Genomic DNA, 25,476 nt, shown 5'->3' with positions numbered 1-25,476 from the left:
AAAGTTTCCCCAATGGGGTACTTAGCTTTATAGAAGACTTCGGATCTGAAATTTGAACTTGAAAATCTCAGGAGTCGGCCGACCGGCACTTGTGAACTGCTTCTGCTTCGTACACCGCGCGGCAAGAAAGACTAAAGAAAATGGCGTTGGCCGCTTCTTTTATACCCCTGACGGCCTGACGTCAGGGAAGGGGCGACGACAGCTGACGCAGGACCCAGGACTTTGGAATTCAGGCCGACTGAGGGCAACCTGCCAGCAGGATTACCCAAATGGAATGACTGCAACAGTGAAACACGAAGAACATCTGCTATAGGGATGCCCCACAGTGTTTGTATTAGCTGACAACTGTAAATGGAAATATAAAAAAGAAGATTAGGAAAAGTTGATAAGGGGAATGCTAGAGGAGGTAGGACTGTATTCATAATTGGTGCAATATAAGAAAGGAGTGGTAGGAAATAGGCAAAACAGTGTAATAACACTACAGTTACTGAATTACATTAAAAACTCTATGCAGTAATTTGACACTAAAAATATGTTCAAATACAACAAGCATCTAAGCATACATATAGTGCTCAACCAAGATTAATGTACAGTATCCAGCTTGGCCTGGGTAAAACCATCACTGTAACATATGACAGTATTACCTATAACAGAATATATAGTACAAGGCATTACTACACTACAGCAGCTGTACTTGTTGCCCTGAAAAGAAGTCATATATCCAGTCCTAATGGAAAAAGGATACAAGCCTCTCAACTGTACAGATTTTTGCAGAATGTCGAGATTTTTACCTCGTATTTTTGGTCTGTTTCTCTTAATTTTTTTTTTGATTTTCTGACAAATCACTGAGGATTAACGTCACTAAATAATGACATACATTTGAGTTCCAGACTTCATATCTTTCAGAAAATGCATGTTAACAGAAATATTATTATAGTAGCAACTTTTTAAGTTTATAAGAGCAATATTTATAATCTGTGGGTCTTTGTCCCCCCACCAATTATTTTAGGCTTTGGCCAGACTTGTTTTAGAGGTTGAGAGGTATGAATACAATCCATTTTGGAAGGATGTCACTGAGATACTGTGTAAAACCTTGCAGCTGGTTCACGTATATAAACGGCATTACAGCAACTCCCTTCCAAAAAAACCCAGAGAGCATATTCGGCTATTATGGTTATTACAACAAAGTCTCTCATTCCATCCTTAAAAAATAAATAAATGAAGTTTAGTGCTGAATTTGGCTCAACCACATTGACAGGGCCAGCATATGGGTTTTTAACTCAAAGAAAAGGTAGCTATTCTGGAAAATATACATGCTTACTACCATCTGATGTAAAGTCAATTCAATACACATATTCTGAGAATGTACTGAATTTGCCACCATTTAAAGAGGTCATATAGCAACTGCTGACAAAAACAAAACGCAACGCAACTTGGCAAGCTGTCATCAAATTCCTAAATTTTGCACCTATGTAGAAGACAATTCTTCTTAAAATTCTCACAGATTTATATATAGAACTTTGGATATACAGTGCAATCTACCCTACCACTGTCTTTGACCATTTACACAAAGATAAAACATGACACTGAATACAACATATTGCAATGACCAGTATCGGTACTTTTAGTGATTGTATCTTTCCACTTACAGCAAGCATACTGCAATGGTCATCAGGGAGAATTTTTTTTTTAATGATGGCATCTTTCTTTCACAGTAAAGGTCACTTTTCTTTCACAGTAAAGGTCACTTTTCTAAAGAAAGGTGCCTCATTTTGACTTCTATTGTAATGTCAGCTTTATACAGATATACTCTAGATATGTACTGTATTCCTTGCCAAGGAAATGAGTGATATGCTCACTCCTAAAACAGGCTGAACAGAACATGTTCTGGCATGCTGTAAATTCTAATAGCCACGTAGGACTATTGGGGGCCCACTATCAATACAGGGTCTAGCATGGAAACACTTTGAAATCTGTTAGTAAAATATTTTAGACGTCATCTTTGAGCATTTGTTTATAAAATGCACATATGATGTGTTTTAGAAGCAATGGTGATGGAACAGCTACACTGAGAGAAAAAAAAAAAGAATAGGTAAAAGCTTGTGGTGACAAATCTAATGGAAATATCCTGAATGGCAGATTACAATAGAAGAAATACAGTAACATGAAAGTTACACATGTAAAATAATAATGCTTAAAGCAAAGACAAGAATTGTTTTCACTTACTTCAAAAAATAATGCAAAACAATAGTTTAACTTTGTCCTGTGCAAAAAGTATTAGTATTGAATAAGCCATTTCAGATACAAAACAATTGGCTGCGACTTCAGAAATGTCTGACTGCCAAAACACATGAGTTCTATTATAACTTTTTAATATAAAGGCTTTCCGCTCTTCCACACTGGTTCTTGCCACCATACAGACTAAACACATCTCTGATGTTAGACTGCAAACATGATAAAGACATTCTGCTAATAGTAATATGTTTCAGCTAGATTCACATACCCGTATTACAAGCAGCAACCTACATTCTATGACTGAAGGGGTATTAACAGAATATATATACACCTACTTTCACAGAGAGACTGTCCCTATCAGAAAAATCCTTTTGTGGCTGACTCACTTTTGATTACTGTGATTAAATGAAAGAAATTATGTATACAGCAATGTACTTGATTTTGTGTGTGTGTGTGTGTGTGTGTGTGTGTGTGTGTGTGTGTGTGTGTGTGTGTGTGTGTGTGTGTTCGTGTTCAAGCGAATGCTGTCCTGACAACCAACATCCATGAATAAACAGTGGTCACATGACAGTTGTGATCCGCTGTTTTCAAATACAGACAAAATGTCCTTATGATGGAGTACACCTCATCTGTTTGTCATTGATTTGAATTATATTCTGCTCACAGTAATGTTTTGTCATACTTTACATAAACTCAACATCGTTTACAGTGTACATACATCATTTAACTGTGATCAAATAACTTTAGTTCAGCCATTTCTAAAAAGGCTTTTCACTGCATATTCCCTCGGCCAAAATAACAACTTTTACCAATGGCTACATCTCTGAAGTTCTGCTAAACAATACATCTCTAAAGCTCAGCTAAACAAGTGAAATATATTCTAACAAGAGAAATCTATTGCATCTTGTTTCAGATAGAAACCTTCATATTTCAAAATCCATAAAAGTTTAACTGAGATTATTGAGACTGTACCATCCTTAACAATGAACATGTTTACTAATCAAGTGAAAGAAATGCTGCCTAGAGTAATGTATTTCACTGTTTTATACAAAGAGCCCCGCACAACCTAGGCATACAACTGTTTACTTGGAATAAAGTGTCACATAAGAAAAATTGTTCTTGAGCACAGATTAATCTCATTCTACCTCAAACTTCTACCTTTTGACTAGGCACAATGCTGTCATTTGACAGTAATCAGAATAAATATATTCTGCACGTAATAATGTATAAAAATGTACTGAGCCTGATATTCAAGAGATACCCTATTTTATGCATGTTCAAGTAGCAGCAGATCAGCTGCTTTCATGCGTGGACCATTCCTCACCAAAGAATAGGCAGCTTCTGACTGGGTACAAGTCTAATATTTTACTGTCGTCAAGGGAAGGAAATTCTGCCTACAGTAGTGTATTTCATTGGGTTTGTCATATATACACACACACACATGCACAGATAATCCAAATCATGAACATTTAATGTGACCAAGTGACAACAGTGATCAACCTGCTTCACATGCAGAATAAGACTACCACGTTTTGACAAATATACAGAAAAAGAACCTCTTCATCACGATCATTTAAATGCAATCAAATGACAGTGACCGCTTCTTTCAAACACAGATTAACAGCTCAATATTTTAACAAAGTATGTATCAGATACTGAATATGGTTAGTTGAAACATTAAAGGTTCATAAGATTCATAAGTAAGTAGTAGGCTAGATGCCCTTGCAGGCTATTTTAACCGTGGTCAGCTTCCCTTTTTATGCTTGAAATAACCTATCCCAGTTGGATATAACTTGGTCTTACCCGTCACACAGTTTATAATTATATACTGCCCCTAATGAGAATAATTGGAATCATACCACAGATAATTTGAGGTGACCACCCCATGCATAGGATAAAGCATGTAAGAGCTGCCTCTGTCCATTTGTAGTACAGGGGCAGTCCTGGGGTAAATTTTCTGTTTCCCATCCACAGATGTAAATACACCTGTCCCTCCAAACCATTCTGTTGATGCTACAGAAGAGGTTTAGACTATCTACATGTGCATGACATACCACAGACACAGAAAAATTTGTACTCAGGAGCTCAGGCTGCTGTAAACAAGACAGAGAGGTGTGAAACTACTTTCCATTGTCTTTAATGCAGACAGGAAGAAAACTTACACCAATTCAAAGCTGCTTCTAATGCAGCCATGCCTTTCACAGAAAAACAGAGCAATCAGATCAGTCAATGGTTCAAAGGCAGCTGTCATCTCTTTTGACAAATTTACATAAGCAGTATCACAATATGGAAATGCTACGCTTTATGCTTTAAATGTTTGTTGTTTACACTACTTTGCATTTTAAGATGACTGAATGTAGTATCAAATATGTCTGTGACAGAAAAGTCAGAAATTATTTTTTCTTGTATCTTAAGCATCACCACATTTACCAATATGTAGACGGAGGGGCTGTCAATTCATCTTGGACTACAAAAAGATACTTTAAACAAAGACCTGCAATTTAGCAACTGTTCTGGTTGCAGTTGTACAATTCCTTAGTATATTATAAAACAAGCCCTGAGACACACAAATGAGGGCCACTCAAGAAATAAAGGGAGCAGTCCTGTTACAGACAATATACAAGATGACGGTGACTGACACTAATCCCATTATATGTCAATGGGATGGGAATCCACTACTTCCTTATGTCTAGCACAACTCAAAACAGACTTGAAATGGATTATGGGAAAGAGAAGGGCTTGAAGAAAAATAAGATCACATTGATAAATTGAGCTCCATTGCCAGTCATTTTGCAGAAAACATTAAAATTCTACAAGAAGCAGCCAGAGTGAATTTGAGATGTTAAAATAATTCAGAAAACAGAGATAGAGTGAATCAGATTTTTTTTTAGTTCTAAGATGGAGTTTTCCTTTAATTTAGCTGCACAGTAATATATTCTATTTGCTTCTGTTATATCACATGAATTTCTATTAATATGCTTGATTGCTGCGTTTATTTCCTTTATCAAGCTTCTAACAGTTTAGTTCTTATTAACTTTCTGTAATCTGTTTTTATCATCTGTCTTAATATGTCTATTCATCGCTATTAATTCAAACAATTTCCTCTGACTATTTTCTTCTAAACTGCAGGCACATTCTTTGTTCTCCATTTCCACCCTAAAGAAAGTTCCAAAACATCTTCTTGTGATATATTCAGCTGGATCCTGCATCATCTGCTGCTTTTTCACATGGGAACTCACTGGCATATGACGCTACAACACTGTCAGAGTTGCCACTGTTTCCTGCTCCTTCCCTTGCTGTGCAACTCCAGCTGAACTTTTGTACTAGTTTCCTCCCAAGAGCTCCAGAGTATCTTCATATGGCAAGTGATCACATGCTTTCTGTTCCACCTTTTCCTCATTTACTTGGGGACTCATTGTTTCATCATGCTGTGACATTACTATAGACGAATTTTCTACACTAAATCCTTCACTTTGCATGTAATCTATAACTTCAGTTTCTATTTCTTTAACTTCACCATTACTAATCCTCTTTTCTACTTTCCCCCTTTGTTTTCTTAATATTTGTATTTTGAAATTTTCTATAACTGGATGCGTTTGACTGTATTTTTCTTCAAATATCTTTGGTGCTGCATTTTTTTATTGATTAGTTTTGCTTTCTCCTTTGGATAAATATTGCATGATATTAAATCTCTTTTTATCTTTCCCATGTCCGTATATATCTTCTTCAAATGTCTCCCACTCCACCTGCTTCTACTTACTTTGGCAACTCATTAATCCATCATGCTGAGACAACCTGTGTGAGACTTTCCACACTAAATCCTTCACTTCACAGGTATTCCATAACTTCAGCTTCTATTTGTTTAAATTCGACTTTACTAATCTTCTGCTCTATGTTCCCTCTTTGTGACCATATTTTTTATATTGTGAAATTTTCTATATCTGCGTGCGTTGCATATATTTCTCTTCAAACATCTTTGGAGCTGCTTTTTTGTATAGATTAGTTTGGCTTTCTCCTTTGCCTAAATATTGCATCATATCAGATGTCGTTTCCTTTCTTAAGTCCATGTTTCTTTCTCGTACCTTTCAAAAAAATCACTGGGCTTTGTTCTTTATATTTTCACACTTCCTCTCAAGGTTTCTTGGTCTATATAATGTTTTTCATGGATCTGTTGCCCTAATAAACACAAATTTTTATTTGAAGCTTTTGACAGTTTTTCTTGCGTAAGTATTTTTCTTTCCTCTAATTTCTCTCAATCTTTTTGAAAATCTTCTATCTGGAAATTCTGGGCTTCTTGCATAACATTAACAATACATAATGTCTTCCTTATTCTCAACAGTCCACTCCACCATCTTTATGGCTCTTTTTTGACCTGTCAGTTTTTGTGTTTTTTTGTGAGCACAAACAGTTGTTGATATACAATGGGGGGGGGGGTTCATTCCCTTAGCCTGGCCTAACCACATTGTAGGAATATTTCCTTGTCTTGAGGAGTCTACAGTGCCATTTTTTCCAGTCCTAGCACCAGTGTGCATATTAGGATTGGGCACTTTTTATCCTGGGACTTGTACACTCAACTGTCCTATTTATAATCTCACCCTCACCTGATGTGTGCCTCCGCATCAGCACAAGTCCTGCAATATGCTTCCTTGTACATAAGCGTTTCATCTTGAAGCAGCACTGGCCACAGTCAGAGGCCTGAACAGCCATGCATTCATTCTTTATTTGCAAGCAGTCCTCGTGTTGTAAGATAGATGTCTAACAATAATTCTGCCTTCCTCTGCTAGGATGGGTGAGCTGTCACCAGCAATTCACTTCCGGCCTCCCCTTGTCAGATCCTCCAGTGCCCAGGTTATCTGAGGCACAGTCAGCGCTCTATGCCTCTGTACAATGCAACCAATGTCTTATTTACAGAAAAAAAAGCTTGCTTTGGGAAGAATTATGCTTCCCCCCTGAGATCTTCTGTACCCTTCAGGCCCAGATTATCCTCCCCACGTTCTCAGATATCAGTGGTAGTGGTGCACAGCATGTAACATTTCTAACCCATGCTGTGTGTTACTGTACAATCGGACCTACATTTAAGACTGCAATGAGACTACAGGCTACACCAGAGTCCTCATTCAGGTTTGTTTCTTTTAACTACAGGGTGAACTGTTCAGTTAATTATGCTAAACTACAGGGTGAAATGTTCAGTTAATTATGCTAAATAATTCACCCTACAATTAAAATATAAAAAGTAACACTGATCACTATTTTTAAACTGCCTTTAAACAGGCATCAGAGAAAAAGGAAAGCCATCTTTGAACATAGTGCAGTGACACTGCTATCTTGGCACCTGAAGTTACGAGACATGAAAGTCTAATTAGAACAGCTAAAAAGGTCAAATATGTGCACAGTCACATGCAAAGACAACAAAAGCTTTGCTTAACAAAATGGTAGCTAAACTTTCTTAGCAAGCATACTTCCCTCACATTTTGTAGGCGTGTTTTACAATGTATTAATAGTCAAGTAGTAAACAGGTCCTGGTAATAGCAACAGGCAGCTGTCAAATAACATTTCAAGACATGCTTGCAAGATTATACTAAGGAAAAAATATTCATGACGATTCCTTTTTGGGAATAAAGCTAATCTAAGGAAATATTAAGTCATTAAGAGTTTCAAACAATCTACAATTCGTTGTCAGTAACATTTTTTTGTTGTAGGTTTTTGGCTGGAGTGCTTACTACATAATGACTGCATAATGATGTTTACAAATAATACAGTCATCTGTGGTCTCTAGTGATGGCAAAGAACAAGGCAGCTCACAACATAGAAAAAAAAACATTTTGTGCTTAATCAGAAAAGTGAGAGATCTTTACTCACCATAGTGCAATTTAACTATAAATGGGTGATTTACTTCAACAAGAATATCCCTTTCCATCTTTGTCCTCACTCTGTCACGAACTATTAAAAATAAAAAAAAGACATTTTTTACATTAATGTTTTAAACACAAGAACAAATGTTAATGCTTGTCTGTTAACATATCTCAATGTTTCCTTACTGGCTTACTGTGGACATTACAATAATACCTCCACGCATAAACAGCTGTTGATATACATTCTAGAAATGGACAAAAATTCAGGTCAAGTTTCACTCTACATCCATTTCTCAATCACATAAGAAAGTGATTATGACTGGAGATCCCATAAGAGTACTTTAAATTATATGGCATTCAGCCAGATGAGCAAAGACCACTGCTAGGCCCAGAAAACTGAAGAAATACTGGATATTAATTTAACAAAGTCTCAAAAATAGGTTTCATTTTCAGCTCATACAGCTACTAATTCCTAGTTGGGGATTCTTTATATGGAAATGCATTCAAAGTTACTTTTAATCTTCTAGCCATCTCACCTCCAAATATAAACCGCAAACACAGCATGTTTTAAATACGAAGCCCATAAAAGTTTAACTTGTCAGAATATCTACCTGTTGGCAGACTACCCAAGTTGAGGGGTGTGTGTGATTGGGGGGGGGGGGGTCTGATACTGGAGTATTCTACTCAACAGTATGAACAGTTTCTTGCTGTCAAGAACTTGGGTTGGTCCAGAAGAAGAGCAATATGCCCGGGGGAAGTCATAGTGGTCATCATCTCTTTAAAATGTTTTAGATGTTCAGTAATGTTCAGATAAAGCCTGAAAAAAGAGGACCTCAACCTAGACGGGGGCAAAAAGAATATACTATTTCAGCTCATCCTTAAAGGATCATCTAAGTTCATGCCATCTGACACAGGCAAATTCCTGAGTCTGCCGTTCTATCTACAGTATCAGCAGGTTCAGACTTATAGTGGGCTATGTCAATCTCCTTTTCAAAGCCCTGTTGGAACTAAAACCTGGCAGCTCTGACAGCCTCTTCTGAGCATAGTTCATAAGGGAGGACTGAAAAAGGAAAGGTCAGTTAAGTTACCAAAGGCTCAAACTAGCACAAAACAATCTCTCACAAACAAAAGGTGTGGGCTCTTCCTCTGGTGGGCAAGTAAAGAGATGATGTTGTTTCTGGTACCTATGCTAGACCAGAGATCCCATACGAATCTGCCTGAAAAACTCTTACAGAATGATGCTATACTCCACGCTACCAAAAGCTATAAGAGAATGTCAGCCTTGTGATGAACAGATGAAATAAAATCTAGACATTTCCAGGCACCGCAAATGGCATCCTGTTCAACAGGGAGTGATGACCAATAATTCCTCATCCTTCTTCAAATACTACTTTAGCAATTTTAGTGGAGAAGACACAGAAGATGAATGTCAGTCTTAAAAGGAGATCACGATCACTCCAAATACAAAATCACATGGTGGGGAGTTACAAGGAAGGGAGGTCTTATTTTTTCCTATGTCAGAAACAAGGATCTCAGCACCTCAGAATACCCTTCCAAGGGAAGGCTGAGTTAACAAGAAAATAGTACTGTGACCCCTAGCTAAAGGAGAATGATGCCTGTGGTCACCCATGTCATAGGGTGATGAGAGAATGGCAGGCAGGCTTTGGTTGTTATGCAGTGGAGTTCTGCTGCCCAGGGCGGTGTATATGAAGGACACAGTTTGTCTATACAAACCACTGAGGTTGTATGTGAATGACAAACCATGTTCCTTGTGAAGACAGATTCCACTGGATGTCAAACTGTACATTAAGCAAACTGTACAGCTATGTGGGTATTCCAGATGCCCAAGTATAAAATAGGCAGCACTATCTTCACGGGACTCATCCCATAAGGCAGTTTGCATGGTCATACTTCTAATGTTCCCTGGATAACAGACAGTGGGTACAAACATATTGCTCACTTACAACAATTCCTTTTATATATCTGAGGAGCAAATGGAAGGAACACAAAAAGGGCAAAGGATAGAAATAAAGTACACACTGCAAAGAGGTTGTTATGGTCAGTACTCTCATTATCTGCCATATCTTGCAGTAGGGGCAAGACCTGGGCAGAAACTCATTTTGTAACCCAGCTTTACCTCAAGTGGTGGCCATACATAATGCAGAGGAAAGGATCCATGGCAAAATGCCAAAAAAAAACATTAACAAGACATACTTTACTGCTACAGCTTTGTACCCAAACTCTGGCACTGCTTTCCTTCTCGCCTAAAAGAAATCTCATCTTTCCCAACTTTCAGACCACAACTCAAAATACATCTCCATCATAAATCTGACTGAAAGTGATTTTTCTGATGGACACATCATCTAACTCCTCCCTCACATACATCACGTCTACTTCCATCTTCTATTCTTATCAGCTGCTTCCTCCCAGGTTGACTCCTAAAATTAATCCACATTTATTTTCTCATCTGTTAATATTTGCTTGTTTTAATTATCCGCTGGAAACTGTACATTCTGTGATTACTCTGTGTTTACTAATGAGTTCTGTTTTTTTTTTTTTTTTGGGAAGAATTTCTTCACCCAAGCTGTTCCTGCAAAATGGTCTACTGTGATCAGTGTACCACTAAACAAAATAAAGGTGCAGGTAACAAAGGCTTGTGAACATGTCTACAAAACACCATGTAGCTGTGAAACAAACATCTATAATGGACTCATTCATAAAACAGGAAACGGACAAACACTCCCTCTGCTGGAGATACCCTAACACTGCATTACCCAAAAGCCTCTGCTTTTTCTGTGGTAAGGTCACCTGCTTAATCACTGCCTCATTCTTCTTTCTAAAAGCAAAGGGTACCAAGTGTTTACTTAAATCAATACACCATCCTGAGACAAAACAGCAACTGATGGAGGATAGTATTCTCTTTTCTAGACCTACAAGAAAACAATTAGGAAGGCAATAGACTGGTTAAGTAAAAGCCAACTTGCTACAGTAAAGGACATGCATATTACTTTCTTGCTATGCTACTTCTAGGTGTAGCGCACCCGCAGGTGTAGCTGAATGAGATATGGGTTCCTTCCTACCTGACTCTGGTGACACCTCTATGGGCCCAACACACCAAGGTGGCAAGAGGGACAGATTTTATTCTAAGTGACACATCTAGTTTAAAAAGGGTAATAGCACAACCATAAATAAATTATTTCAACAGTGCACCAGTTGGCAATAAAGCAAGGTGAGATATGCATGCAATAAAATCAACAGAAGAAACTCTTGACATTCAAACATGCACAAAGAAGGCAATATCAATGACCAGTAAAGCTTTATAATGCAGCAATACAAACATGGGAAAAAATGCAATGTCATTAAGCAATAAAAGAGTCATGATACAACAATACAGATATGAGAAAATGCAATGTTATTGAGCAGCAAAATTCTTGAAGACAGCAGTACTAACATGAGCAAAATGCAATGTCATTGAACAATGAGTATTTATAATGCAACAATACAAATATGAGAAAATGCAATGTCATTGAGCAGTAAAGATTCTTTAAAGGCAGCAGTACTAACATGGCAAAATGCATTATCATTGAACAATAAAGATTTATAGTGCCACAATACAAATATAAAAGAATGCAATGCCATTCAGCAGTACTAACACCCTTTACCCCTTGATCAATTCTAAACAGATCAACTATGAAACACTCTATTATACCCTGTTCACTGGCCAGTGACTATTTACAGTCTTGCTGCCGGCATGATGGGGCCCAAGTTGGAGCTCATATGGATCCCACTGATTTGTAATCCACAAAGCATTTAGGGAGGGGGGAGGACCACAATCTTATAAAAATATAAAATGATGGCTACAGCCTCTCACCACTCCATTGAGAATATCCTAGTGACCAGGCACCATGGTTCCTCTGATGAGAAAAGTAAAAAATCACCTACCAGGACTCTAGTAATCATCTATGGCTTCTCGGTACTAGGCCCAAGGGAACTCTTTTCTTGCTGAATCATAGCAGGCATGGAACTACTGGTTTCAGACTTCTCTCCTGATTCCACAAAATACCATCATCCACGATTTCAGCCAGAGACAGACACACACTGCTACTTAACTTCAATGTCCCAAAGCACTAATAAAGAAAATGCAGTCATGCTGCAAAGCCCTTTTCCCTTTAGCTACGCGTTTCAGTCTTCCCTCCTTGAGCTAGTGTTCCAGTCTCTTCTTTTAGTTTCAAAAATGTATTTTATATTGCTGAAAAGGAGCTCCACCTTGTGGTGTAATGGAAAACTACAGTCTATTACTTCTACATGAAATACAGTGGGAGCTACACTCTCCCCCCACTTGAAAATCTTGGGTCCACCAAGTCAAAGGTAGAGTAGCAGAAAATATTTACAAACACTAATGCACCATCAACTGAACAATATTTTTGCATTCAAAAGGTACATTCCCACCAAGGGCAATCAGCCTTATGCTTAACTTGGGATGGGGTGTCACCACTGGAGCAGGAGGCATAGGGATTATGACAGCAGACCCTCCAATGAGTTGTGGTCACAGTTTCCTGTGTACTATGTCCCAAGTTACTGTGTACTATGTCCCAAACTGTTATAGGTAAGTCTCTGTGGGGGCCGAATCAGTCTCTGCAATTTTGGTTTGGAAGAGACAGCTAAGGAATCTTGCTCAGGTTTGTCACTCACATTACATTAATTGTCTAGTTCTTCAGTAGGCATATTGTCTACTTCTAAGATCTCCTCTTGTATAACTTCACTTTTGTTTCCCATAACGGTATGATTCCCATAGCGGTATGACTATCCTCAGCACTATTTTCTGAAGTTTGCATAGCAGGGCCTCCATCAGTATCAGGTTCTGCAAGAGGCACAGAAACATTACTTAGTCTATTGTTAGGTCTGGGCTGCTCAAAATGACAAGGAACGAATTCCGGTGCATTTACATTGAGATTACAGCCCATGGGGTCCTGAACATCCTCATAAAAAAGCCCAGTGAAACCCCAGTCATCATCATTGTCCTCCTCTCCTTCAGCCGGAGGAAGCATAAGCTCTTGAATATTGGAGAGGATAGTTCCTCTCCACCTTAGCCTTCTGGATCACCTTGAGCTAGGCTTCCGCTGAGCCACTCTGGGTTCTGGATTCATGAGCCTCACTGATTTTGCCAAGGCATTAAGTTGTTTTGGTGCCAGGTTTTTATGGGTTCTTCTTTCCCCTCAGGGCAAACTTGGTAGACAGGGATATTAGGTAGCTGAGAGCAAATTATGTAAATCTCAGATCCCCAGAGGTCAGCAAGTTTATGCTTTCCCTGTAGTCCCAAATTTCTCAGAACTCTGTCCCCTGGCTGCAAGTCATGCATCTTTACTTATTTGTCATAGTGAGCCTTGTTTCACAGATGTCTTTGTCCTGTTGATTTTTCAGCAAGCTCATAAGCCTGTTTGAGGTTCTTCTGGAGTCCTTCCACATAACTGCCGTGAGATTGCATTTGTGTATAATCAGCTGTGACTCCAAAGGTGATGTCAACAGGAAGACGAGCTTCTCTTCCAAACATTAGGAAGTACGGTAAGAATCATGTAACATCATTTTTAGTACTGTTGTAAGCATGCACCACTGTGGCTACATGTCTACTCCATTGACTCTTCTTCTCAGCAGACAGTGTCACCAACATGTCTAGTAAAGTTCTGTTGAAATGCTCAGGCTGAGGATCCCCTTGAGGATAAGGAGTGGTGCGGCTTTTTTGGTCTCCCAACAGAGTGAGTGGTTCATGGACAAGCTTGCTCTCAAAATCCCATCCTTGATCAGAGTGCATCCTTTTTGGCAGGCCATAGTGTACAAAACTTCTCAACTAGGAGTTTCGCCACTGTAATAGCTTTCTGATCGCGAGTGGGAAATGCTTGAGCATACCTGGTATAGTGGTCCATCATCATCAGCACATTACTGATCCCGCCTTCATTCGGTTCAATGCACAGAAAATCTATACAGACCAGTTCCATGGGTCCACTACTTTCCATTTGACCCAATGAAGCAGCTCTGGTCTGCAGAGTCTTTCTCTGAATGCAACAAAGACATGTACAACAATAATCCTCAACATCTTGCTTCATGAATGGCCAGTAGAACCTGTCTTGTACCAAACCCATAGTTCTGTCATAACCAAGATGACCATGTTCATCATGCAATGACCGGAGTACTACTTCTCTATACTTCTGAGGAAGCAACAATTGCCATTTTTCACTGCTGAGTGCACTAGGAGATCTCCTATACACTAGTCCATTATGTATCTGGAGTCTGTCCCACTCTTTGGCCAAAAGTCTTGCCAGAGGATGAATATTCGTGCAAAGCATATTAACTTGTTTCTTCTCTAAAGCAGCTACCACCAGCTGAACTAAGGGGTATTCTTTTTGATCTCTGCTGAGGTCACTGTTACTCAAAGCTAGTAGCGATGAAGCCTGCAAAGTGACCAGATTACAGTAAGCTTGGGTTATGCTTGCTGCAGACAAACCCAACTTCTGGGCCCAACATTCAGTGTGTTGATAGCAGGTTGCAATCTGACATATAGCTCTCATCCCTGGCACTGGAATATTCACCCATTCTTTGTCAGGGTGCAAATCTCCCTGTAAAGTGTATGGTTGTGTAGAGTCAGCATATGCCAGCACAGGGGCATGTGTGAGGCAATACTTAAGCTGTTCAAACGACTCTTCGCACTTAGGAGCCCAACGACTCAAATTCTTTCATGGAGGTTCTAGCTGATGTATTCCTCCCTTCAGCTAAAGTTACCACAGTTTTTTGCAATTCTGCAACCATCTTGGTGACTTGTGCTATGGCATCGGTCAGGGAAGACACTTGCATTTGCAACTGTGACTGTGACGCCTCTACATTGTGGACACACTGGGCCATGACTCCTGTTTGAGTAGTGAGCATGGATATAAGCTCCTGCTGGTGTTCACTCACCGTTTTAGTTGCTGTTGAACACTGAGATTTGGCTTCCATCAAGGATTCCTCTTCCCTCACCTCTTTAACCAACTGAGAATAAGTTAGAGTCTCTTCCCTATTTCTCATCCTCATTTTCCACATAATGGGGTCCATAGCTTGAGCTCCCTGTAAAATTTGTCCAATCTGTACTTGGTCAGCTACTTTTAGATCCACCCCTTTCTTTAGGATGATCTGGTGAAGCATTTTATCTAATCACTTAATGTAATAAGAAGTTTCTCATCAACTTCTTGGTATGTATGTAGGTCAGGGCAGCCCTCTCGGTCCTTCCAAACACATCCTGCAGTACTCCTAAATAATCCTTGGCCATGCGATCTTGCTTACCCATCCTTAGGTTGCGTATGGTATCTGCAGCTAATCCCTTTTGACTTTCAGCTATCCGCTGCTTCTTCTGAGATTCTGGGATATCCCTCTCCTGTAGGGCTTGTGAAGCCTGATCCATCCAGAATTCAAAATCTTCCTGTCTCTGTGGTGTGAGTTGTTTGCCAGAAAAGAAATGCAATTTGTGGCAGCCAAACCCAGTGAATGGCTGTGTAGGCTTTAAGCATTTTTCTACAATACTTTCCAAAGCATTCAAAACTTTAGGCCCAAGAGTATTTATGGGCAGTGAAGCTGCAGCTTCTGGTACAAGGTTCTGACCTACTTGGATAGCTTCCACAGGTATTTTCTCTGTTGCTATGGTAGCGCAGTTCTCAGGAATTACCACATGGACTGCACTCTTACCTGAAATTTGTACACTCGAAGGTATGTGCTCATACACTAAAGGACTTTTCCATTCTAATAAGGCCAATGTGCTTTGTTTGGTAGGGTCCACAGAGCTGTCCAACAAAAATCCACGCCCCACAACTGGCAAGGGTACTGTGACTTGATGTGTTTGCATATCAGTCCATGTGACCCCTGGCAACACCAGAACTAAGCGATGCTCTGACTCAGCATTGTGCTGTTAGCACCACTTAGCGGCTACTTCTGAGATTCATGATTCTGCTGGAGTTGCTTTCCACACATACAGGGGAAGAGGGTGGAGTCCAAGGCAGTATAGGAAATCCCGGACGAGCCCCCAAATGTAGCACATGCGCACGTGTAGCTGAATGAGATATGGGTTCCTTCCTACTGGACTCTGGTGACACTCCTATAGGCCCAACACACCAAGGTGGTAAGAGGGACAAATTTTATTCTAGGTGGCACATCTAGTTTAAAAAGGGCAATAGCACAACCATAAACAAATTATTTCAACAGTGCACCAGTTAGCAATAAAGCAAGGTGAGATATGCATGCAATAAAAACATACATTCACCCTTTTCCCCAGAACTCAACAGAAGAAAGTCTTGGCTTTCAAACATGGACAAAGGCGGCAATATCAATGAGCAGTAAAGCTTTAGAATGCAGCAATATAAACATGGGAAAAATGCAATGTTATTAAGCAATAAAAGAGTCATGATACAACAATACAGATATGAGAAAATGCAATGTCATTGAGCAGCAAAATTCTTGAAGACAGCAGTTCTAACATGAGCAAAATGCAATGTCATTGAACAATGAGGATTTATAATGCAACAATACAAACATGAGAAAATGCAGCGTCATTGAGCAGTAAAGATTCTTAAAGGCAGCAGTACTAACATGGCAAAATGCATTATCATTGAACAATAACGATTTACAGTGTCACAATACAAATATGAGAATGCAATGTCATTCAGCAGTACTAACACCCTCTTCCCCTTGATCAGTTCTAAACAGATCAACTATGAAATACTCTATTATACCCTGTTCACTAGCCAGTGACTACTTACAGTCTTGCTGCCGGCATGATGGGGCCCAAGTTGGAGCTCATATGGATCCCAGTTATTTGCAATCCACAAAGCATTTAGAGACGGGGGAGGACCACAATCTTATAAAAATATAAAATGATGGCCAGAGCCTCTCACCACTCCATTGAGAATATCCTAGTGACCAGGCACCATGGTTCCTCTGATGAGAAAAGTAGAAAATCACCTACCAGTACTCTGGTAATCATCTATGGCTTCTCAGTACTAGGCCCAAGGGAACTCCTTTTCTTGCTGAATCATAGCAGGCATGGAACTACTGGTTTCAGACTTCTCTCCTGATTCCACAAAATACCATCATCCACGATTTCAGCCAGAGACAGACACACTCTGCTACTTAACTTCCCTGTCCCAAAGCACTAGAAAAGAAAATCCAGTCATGCTACAAAGCCCTTTTCCCTTTAGCTATGTGTTTCAGTCTTCCCTCCTTCAGCTAGTGTTCCAGTCTTTTCTTTCACTTTCGACATTGTCTTTTATATTCCTGAAAAGGAGCTCCACCTTGTGGTGTAATGGAAAACTATAGTCTATTACTTGTACATGAAATACGGTGGGAGCAACATAGGTACACAAAATGTACAACAAAAAAATACATCAATCAGCAGTACTAGTGCAAGCACCCCAGGTGATTCAAACAATCCTAAGATCCAAATATAAATCCAAATTTTTTATTTCAAATATTTCACAAGAAACAAATATAGTTCCAGTCAATGGAAAACCATGGGAAAACACATATTAGTTTTGGTGGGCATTCCCACGTTTTGTTCTCCTAACAAATGCACTTCACCTACCTAGTATGTCACCATCAATTATTAAAAAGTGCCAGTATTTTCAAAGAAGGCAGAAAATATTCATTACATAATTAAATTAATATATATGCACAGGTCTACTTTTAAAGCTCAACATTTCAAAAGTTTGAATTTCTCATGGTCGAGACCATAAGCTCGAAAGTTTTGAAACTTAAAAAAATAAATAAAAAATTTTTTTAAGTTCTTGCAGGAGGTCACCCCCCCCCCCCCCATATCCCCTGCTAATTAAATATACCAACTCCAAGATCACACTACAGTAAGGAAAACAGTAAATTTTCCACTCCACACTGTATGGCATCTCCATTTAGAATGTCTGAAGTGTCACAACTTCGATCTTATGGTCTTGACCATAAGAAATTTGAAGTTTTGAAACTTCAAGCTTTAAAAGTAAACCCATATGCACAAAATTTGCAAACTTTTAAATGATTTTTAATGTGGAAAATATATACTATTACAAGTTTTTGTATGTATTAAAATTATCCTTTTCTGTGTCAGAAGTACCAATAACTTCACAAAAAACATACTCAAAGTGTATTCAATAGTCACATTAATATATATGCAAATTCGGACAGCTTTTAAATAAAATTTAATTACTCCTTTTGTCAAAAACGGATTCACATTATATTCACAATTCCTTGACCTTTTCTGTTCACCTAATGTGCATAAGTAAGAGGACAGTACAGGTGTGTAAACATGCTAATTAACCATACATGTATAAACAGCATCACAGCTGCAGCATAATTTGTTCTCCGTAAGATTTAGACTTAGGTGTGTGCGACTTCCAGACATCCTGTGCACTGGGCTAGACTACCCTATGCCTCACCCAGGAATCAGGATAACATCTGAAGCACAGTGAAAAGGGGCAGCAGCTGCTCAATTTTTTTTTTTTTTTTTTGGTTACCAGTATGCATCCCTCACAGGGTCACAAAAATTAAATACAGCTTTCCCTAGTCATTAAAGCTACTAGAGAGAGAAAGGGGTGCTTTCCATCCCCTTCAGAATGTCAGAAGTGGGATACCCAATGCACTACTGAAAGCCCTTAAAGAATGGCCTCCTGGAAGAAACAGAGGAATACTGACCTTGGAGTTTGCCTTTTCCAACTGCTGCCCTATCAGGGTGGAGTAGGAGAGATTTCCGAGAAAAGTGGGAGTATAAAGCTGAAATCTTACACTGAAGCAGTGACCCTACTCAAACACATATGGTAATAAGCATACTTACACAGCTGAACTACATGCATTATAGCAACTACTGCATTATAATTCAGTATCCGTGTAATGAGAATTAAAACAGTAACTTCCACTAGGATGAGAAGAAAATCACAGCAAACCCTGCACAACAGTTGAAGCAAAGCAAGCCCTCATCCCTAACTAAAATTCCAGGCAACTTTCTTGGAAAAGGTCATTACACCTGTGGTAATTGCGGCAGACTGGTAAGTAAAAATGTGATAATGTCTGCTAACCATTAGGTACTGTTTAGTTAAAGACAGGGGCCTTCCTTGTTTGTCTGTTGTAGAGAAGACATAAGTCATTGAGATGGTCTGAATTCTTAAAATTCTTGTAGTATAACATCTAACTTATCCTTTTTGTTGGTAAAGAGAGAATACTGGCAACTGAAAAGTCTGCATAAGTGTAAATTAAGACGCTAAAATATCAAATTTTGCATGAAGGAAGAATTTGCTATATGGCTCCACTCGGTCTCTGTGAAAAGATAGTATAAGGTGTTTTGCATATCAGTGCTTGAACTTCAGATATCCACTTAGCTGAGGCAACAGCAATCAATATAAGGTTTTGCAATGAACTGAAGTGCATCTGGGGAGTTGAGTTAACAAGTGCAGCTAGGGTGGGGTGAAGGGGGCAGCAACCCTGGGTGCAAATGGCAGACAGTTTTTTTTAAGCGTTTCTGCACTACTAGGGGTGCTACAATTGGGAAGCAGCACCAGGCACCAAACAAACCAGCTATGGCTTTGGCTGAGTTCAAAACGAGAACTAACCTTTTATCACAAAATTAAGTTTTCAAGTTGTAGGAAACATTGTCCTATGTGGTGTTAAGAGCAGAAAACGCAAACAGCTTCACTGCAGTGTGGACAAAGAATGGATGCTCATGTAGAGATGTGTTGCAATGGTAGTTAGATAAAACCATTAAGAAGGAGCTCTCTGCAAGGTACTGCAAGTATGGGTCAAACTCAGGATCACTGCTTATCAGTTTGAACAAATATGATTTCACAGTGCTAGGCCTTCATGTTTCACACTTGATGTGCATTACCTTGTCTGAGAAGCTCCCCTTGAAGGTGATCAGGCTGAATCCATCCATACTGATAGATGGGATACACCAGTGAACCTTCCTGGCTCACCAAAGCACAGATTCATTGAAGATGCACAGATCCTTGGCTGCCTAAGCCACAGAAGGGCTATAAAGAAGGAACCCTGACGTGTGTACTCTGTCTTTTTGCAACACTCTGGAGGTCAGAGGATGGGTAAATAGGAGTGGCATCATGCAGAAGTATACTGTAGTTGTGATTGACGCGCAAATGTAATCACAAACTTCTGAATTATCTGGTTTGTATAGTACTGGGAATGTGGAATTTCAAAGAATCCATCTTAAAGTACAGCAGTCTCAGAATTAGTATGCTCAAGTGGCAGAGGTTTGAGGGCACAATCTCATGCTGGGGGTTTAAGGGGCTAAGTCCCCCGGCAAAAAATTGCTTTTAAGGTATTAGTGCAAGTTTTGAATGCTTGACTTGCTTTGAACTCCGTTTTCTAATCACACCTTCCAACGAGAATCATATCTGCATTATTTTTTTATCACAGAGCCTGGAAGAAGAATGAGAAACACTCATCTCTCGTGAGATGGAGACTGCATTTACTGTCCTTGCTTCGCTGCCAGGACATATGGAACTCAAGCTCTCAGATGGTTGTTTTCTCAAGGCAATCAAATCTACTTTGGGTCCTACACTAAGTCCTGTAAAAGTGTAGGGTCCAGTTTCTACTTAAGGACTACTGGCCATGGATCTGATTTTCTGTTCCACTACCATGTTCAGGTCTGATAGAATATAGGATGCCTGGAATGTGGGACCATATGACAGGTTATACTTCAAAGCTATTGGTTATAATACAGATCTGATACACCAAATCCCACATGGTCTATATACCACAACACTGTGGTGATGTCAGATTAACTTCAGGATTCCTAGTTGTCACATAATTCTGAAAGCCCTAATGGCTAGAATGAGGAACATAATTTCTTTCAGGATATGTCTGGTAATGGGGAAAGTCCAGGTGTTTTGCATACTGAGACATTTTTACAGGATATCTAAATTTCATCTAATACATTTCTTGTCCAGTTTTGAACATTTTGTAGTGTTACAAATCCTCTGATTTTAAGCATCTGTGGGGTCCATTATCTGAATACCTCCTTGATGGAGGAGACTGAGACAGTCTTGTTTAGTGGTTGTCTGTGTGTTGGCTTTTCAGCGAAAATTGGACTTTCCTCATGCATGCTCTGGCTAAGAGAACTATTAGAATGGAGACAATGTAGCTTGGTTGAGGTCCAAGGCAAACTGACAAACTGGAGGGCTATGTTGAGTGGTTTCAGCAGCTAATTCTGGTGTCCCATAAGACTCCCAAAACAGTTTTAGTTGTCACAAGTGTAGGACCTATTTGGGGGAATTTCAGGGAAAACCACAAGCTAGAGGCACAGTAGAAACAATATTTCATGGTACTCTCCATTTTGCTCACTGGAACAGTCAGTCAAGCAAGGGAAAAAAATGAATCCATTGGGTCTGAGGTGTAATCATAGTAGCACTAAGCATTTGACAGACATTCTGGACACCATGGAGAAGGCAAAATGGAAAGGAAAGGAAGTGCAAATATCTACTGTCCTATTCTGAATGTTAGGAATGGCTACAGTCCTTGTTAAAGGGCATGAGCAAGTAAGTGTCCTTTATAGGTTCATAGCTAGTTAACAGCCATTTACTCCAGGAGACCACTAAGGAATCTAGCCCAGATTCCCAGCTGCACAAAGCACAGTCTGGTTAAGTGATTTGCTCAAAATCACATAGCAAAACAAATGTAGGCTTTGTAAATCAAATCCTGAACCACTGGAAGTAGCTTGTTAATAGCTCATTGCCTTAGTCTTTTGCATTAATTGTCACACTTCATTTAATTCATGTTAACCAGGTATTTGATCTGGTCATCGTGGACCCTTTTCAGCCATGACATGGGGGCCTCAACCTCAAGATTAAATACATTGTATGTGGACACTTCAGCATAACCATCAACCTGAGTGTATATTTAAAGGAGGTGAAAGTAAACCTCTGCTCTCGGAGAAAAAACACACAGGCAAGCAGAGAACAGGCAAGTGGCATGAGGTCATTGCTGAACCCCAGACCTTGTGAGATAAACTCCTTATTCACCGAATCACTATACTGCACATTACTTTACATCTCAGGACACCAAGAGAGTTTTTAGGGAAAGCAGTATAAAAAAAAAACAACTTAAGACTTACAATCTGCTTATCAGTAAAACTCTATTCAGCCTGGAAAGATCTAAAACAGATCTTGAAAAGACATCTTTCCCTGGCACCATAAATAGGGTGGATAAGTATTATTTTCCTTGTTTATTCAAAAGGAGCCCTCTCTATGGCCCAGGACAAACAGCGGAGATAAATTAGTCATTCTGATCTGGAAGGAGGGAAGGCTTTGAACTCTACTTTGCAGCCTCAAGACATGATCTCAAACTATTCTTTTACTGAAAACTGACTGACTCTGAAGCAGAAAAAGCTCTCAGCCAGAATGCAGGGTGAAGAAGCAAGAGGTAAGGAATTGGGAAGGGTGGTCTACTTTGTGAAAACAAGAACTGCCTGCTACTGTACTAAGGAGGAGACTTTAGACCCTCCCACTCCCCTGCTGCTTAGCATTACTTTTGTCATCTCTCCATGTCCACTTCTTTTTAAAAGCAATTCTTCAGCTGAAGTGGCAGCTTTTTTAATAAACAATCTGAAACATAAGTGCCACCCACAGCCCTGGGCTTTCAGGTACTGGACAAAATTCCATGCATCTCCGTAGAGCCTTTTTTAGGCAAGGTCAAAATGACAAAACAACCAACATAGCAAAAAAACCCCTCAAAGCAGCCTTAAGGTGTTACTCCTGAATGGTAGGAGCTAAACAAGAAACTACATGGCCTACAGGCCTCCTCACTCTGGAGAATGCGGACATCTGTACTGTTAGAGATACTTATGTGACAAAAGGAGTACTGCCAGCACAACTAGCTGGAATTTTATAAATAATTATACGTCATTGGTGAATATTCATAGGTTAGTACTAAGCTAACTGCCCTTGCGAGCCATTTTAAGCCTAGCCAATTATCCCTTGTGAGACTCAAACCTTGCACCTTGTGGTTGTAAAGCAAACACCTTAACCATTAGGCCACCCTCCCAAGATGCTTGTGTTACAAATGTATTAGAACTGTATGTCATGTGTATATCAAACTGCTTTGCACAGACGTGTGTGTGTTGAAAAAGTATTTGTAAACTGCCGTGTTTGAAATGCAACCACAGTGTGCCTACTGCAGAGAACAGAAATGTACATGCACAATTGTAACTATTTAAATGCATCTGTTTTAACAGAGGAAACTGGAGGGTTAACCTCAGTCCAGCAAACTTTAGAAAAATATATGAAATTAAATCACTAGGCTAGGCCATAAAGAGGCTATATCACTGGTTTCAATACAGCCAGAGGCACAAGGTCTGTACTAGGAAGCTTTCTGAATTGTCTTTGGGGTGAACTAATCACTGCTCTGAAAGCATGAAGAGTGCAATTGTTTTATGACTTCCAGCACCTGCCAAAGACCTGAACAAAAGCCCTTGGGTGTGCATTTTTACAGGTAGGTGACAAATACTGCCAGCAATAGGGGTTTTGTCTAGGAGCCATAAGTCAGATGATCAGAAATTATGTCATTCTGCAAGCTGTCACTCTCCTATTTTGGATACAAAAGAGTCTTTGGGGTTCTGTTCAAGAAGCTTTATTTTATACAAACAAATCACTATAGAGGTTTACTAACTTTAACTTAAGTAACGTATATACAAGCTAACAACTGCAATCATGCATACTTTCACTCTGACTGTTCTTACAAAATGGAACTGGGCATTGCACATGTCTGGAATTTATCCACGAACAGCCTTGACATGCCTCTTAAAGATAGAGCACACTTCACTTGCACTCTGATCTACATCTTCCCTCTTTGAGAAATCGATCATATAATGCTAGGAGTCTATTTAGCATGCAGAAATCACAGGTCATTCTTTGTCATGCAATACACAATACTAAATACATATTATATGTTTATATACTATATATATATATATATATATATATATATATATATATATATATATATATATAAACCCTCTCTACAAAGGAGGAGAGGCTACAGACCCTGGGAACTATCTCCCCATTAGCCTGACGAGTCTGATATGCAAAGCTATGGAACGCATGATCAGGGACCTAATAACCAAGGATATAGGGAACCTCCAAACTCTGGATTCCACACAGTTTGCTTTTGTCAAGGGTAGATCATGCCTGCTCAACTTGGTCAACTTCTCTAAGTCAGTCGGTCAGCAGAGCTGTGGATGAAGACAAGGTGGTTAATACAGCCTACTCTGATCTGGCGAAGGCCTTTGATACCATTCCCCACTCAGGAATCATAGAAAAACTCACTAAGCTAGGTATCAACCCCTATATCACTAGGTGGGTTGCAAACTGGCTCACAGATAGAACCCACAGAAAGTGAAAGTAGCCGACTCCAAGTCAGACTGCCGACTAGTCACGAGAGGAGTTCCACAGGGTTCGGTCCTGGGTCTGTTTGGTATCTACTTCTCTGAAGTCCAGGCCAACATGAAGGGACTCTGGCTGACAAAGTTTGCAAATGATTGCAAGTTGGGAGCTATTATTAACTCCCCAAGTGAAGTTAACACCCTACAGAATGGCCTCACAGAGATCAACGACTGGTGTCAGAACCATGGCCTTAAGCTCAGTGCCAAAAAAATGTGTCGCCATCCCCTTTGGGAAAAACCCGGTTCCCATTAATTACTACATCGATGGTAGTCCACTGACCACAAAAGTTATAAGAGATCTGAAACACAGGGCTGACAGCAACTTCTCTTTTGATTGCCACTGTGGTCAGAAAGTCCTATGTAGCACATCTATTACTAAGGGTTTTGCATCCAGTATGAAAGAGGTCATTGTCTCCCCTCTACTCTTCCCTCAATAGGCCAATCATAGAGCACAATGCCCCATTTGGCATGTACCTCATTAGACACCTGTAACAACTGGATAGGCAGCAAAAGTACCTCACAAAGAGGATCCTAGGCCTTAAACACTTGTCCTACAGGGACAGACTCAAAAAAACTACAACTATTCTCCGTCTCATATTGCCTACTTAGAGACAATCTCTGCTTGACTTACAAAGATATGTCTGACCCAGCTCTGTTAGAAATGCTACATCTAAAGAAATCCCAATCCCTCCACACCATATGCTCCAGAGACCTCAACCTCATTACCACAATCTACAGAACGTCAGGTAAGGTTCACAACACAGATACTGCCCATGCTATGGAACAGACTTCCCATACATGTCAAGCAGAGCACCTCACTGACCCTCTTCAAGAAAAAACTCGATGAGTGGATGGGAAATAGAAAATTCACCCCAGGGATAACTCCAGTGGTTCTACTCGATAGAGGCACTGGGAACTAAGGTCAGGTGGCACGATGACAGGGTA

General features: G+C 39.7%; 1 protein-coding gene across 1 annotated transcript in view; it reads right to left on the bottom strand.

The window, feature by feature from the left end:
• The window catches only part of RPS6KA6 (ribosomal protein S6 kinase A6), a 1,361,734-nt gene that overhangs the window by 791,300 nt on the left and 544,958 nt on the right, over window positions 1-25,476 (bottom strand). The window contains exon 5 of the mRNA XM_044057140.1: window positions 8,095-8,175. Within this exon, the coding sequence (XP_043913075.1) occupies window positions 8,095-8,175 (81 nt within the window). The remainder of the gene's footprint in view (window positions 1-8,094; window positions 8,176-25,476) is intronic.

Source organism: Protopterus annectens, chromosome 15.part0, assembly GCF_019279795.1.
Source record: "Protopterus annectens isolate FY-2018-M chromosome 15.part0, PAN1.0, whole genome shotgun sequence".
NCBI lineage: Eukaryota > Metazoa > Chordata > Ceratodontiformes > Protopteridae > Protopterus > Protopterus annectens.
Note: the sequence above shows the minus strand (reverse complement) of the source record. Positions and strands in the feature narration are given on the sequence as shown.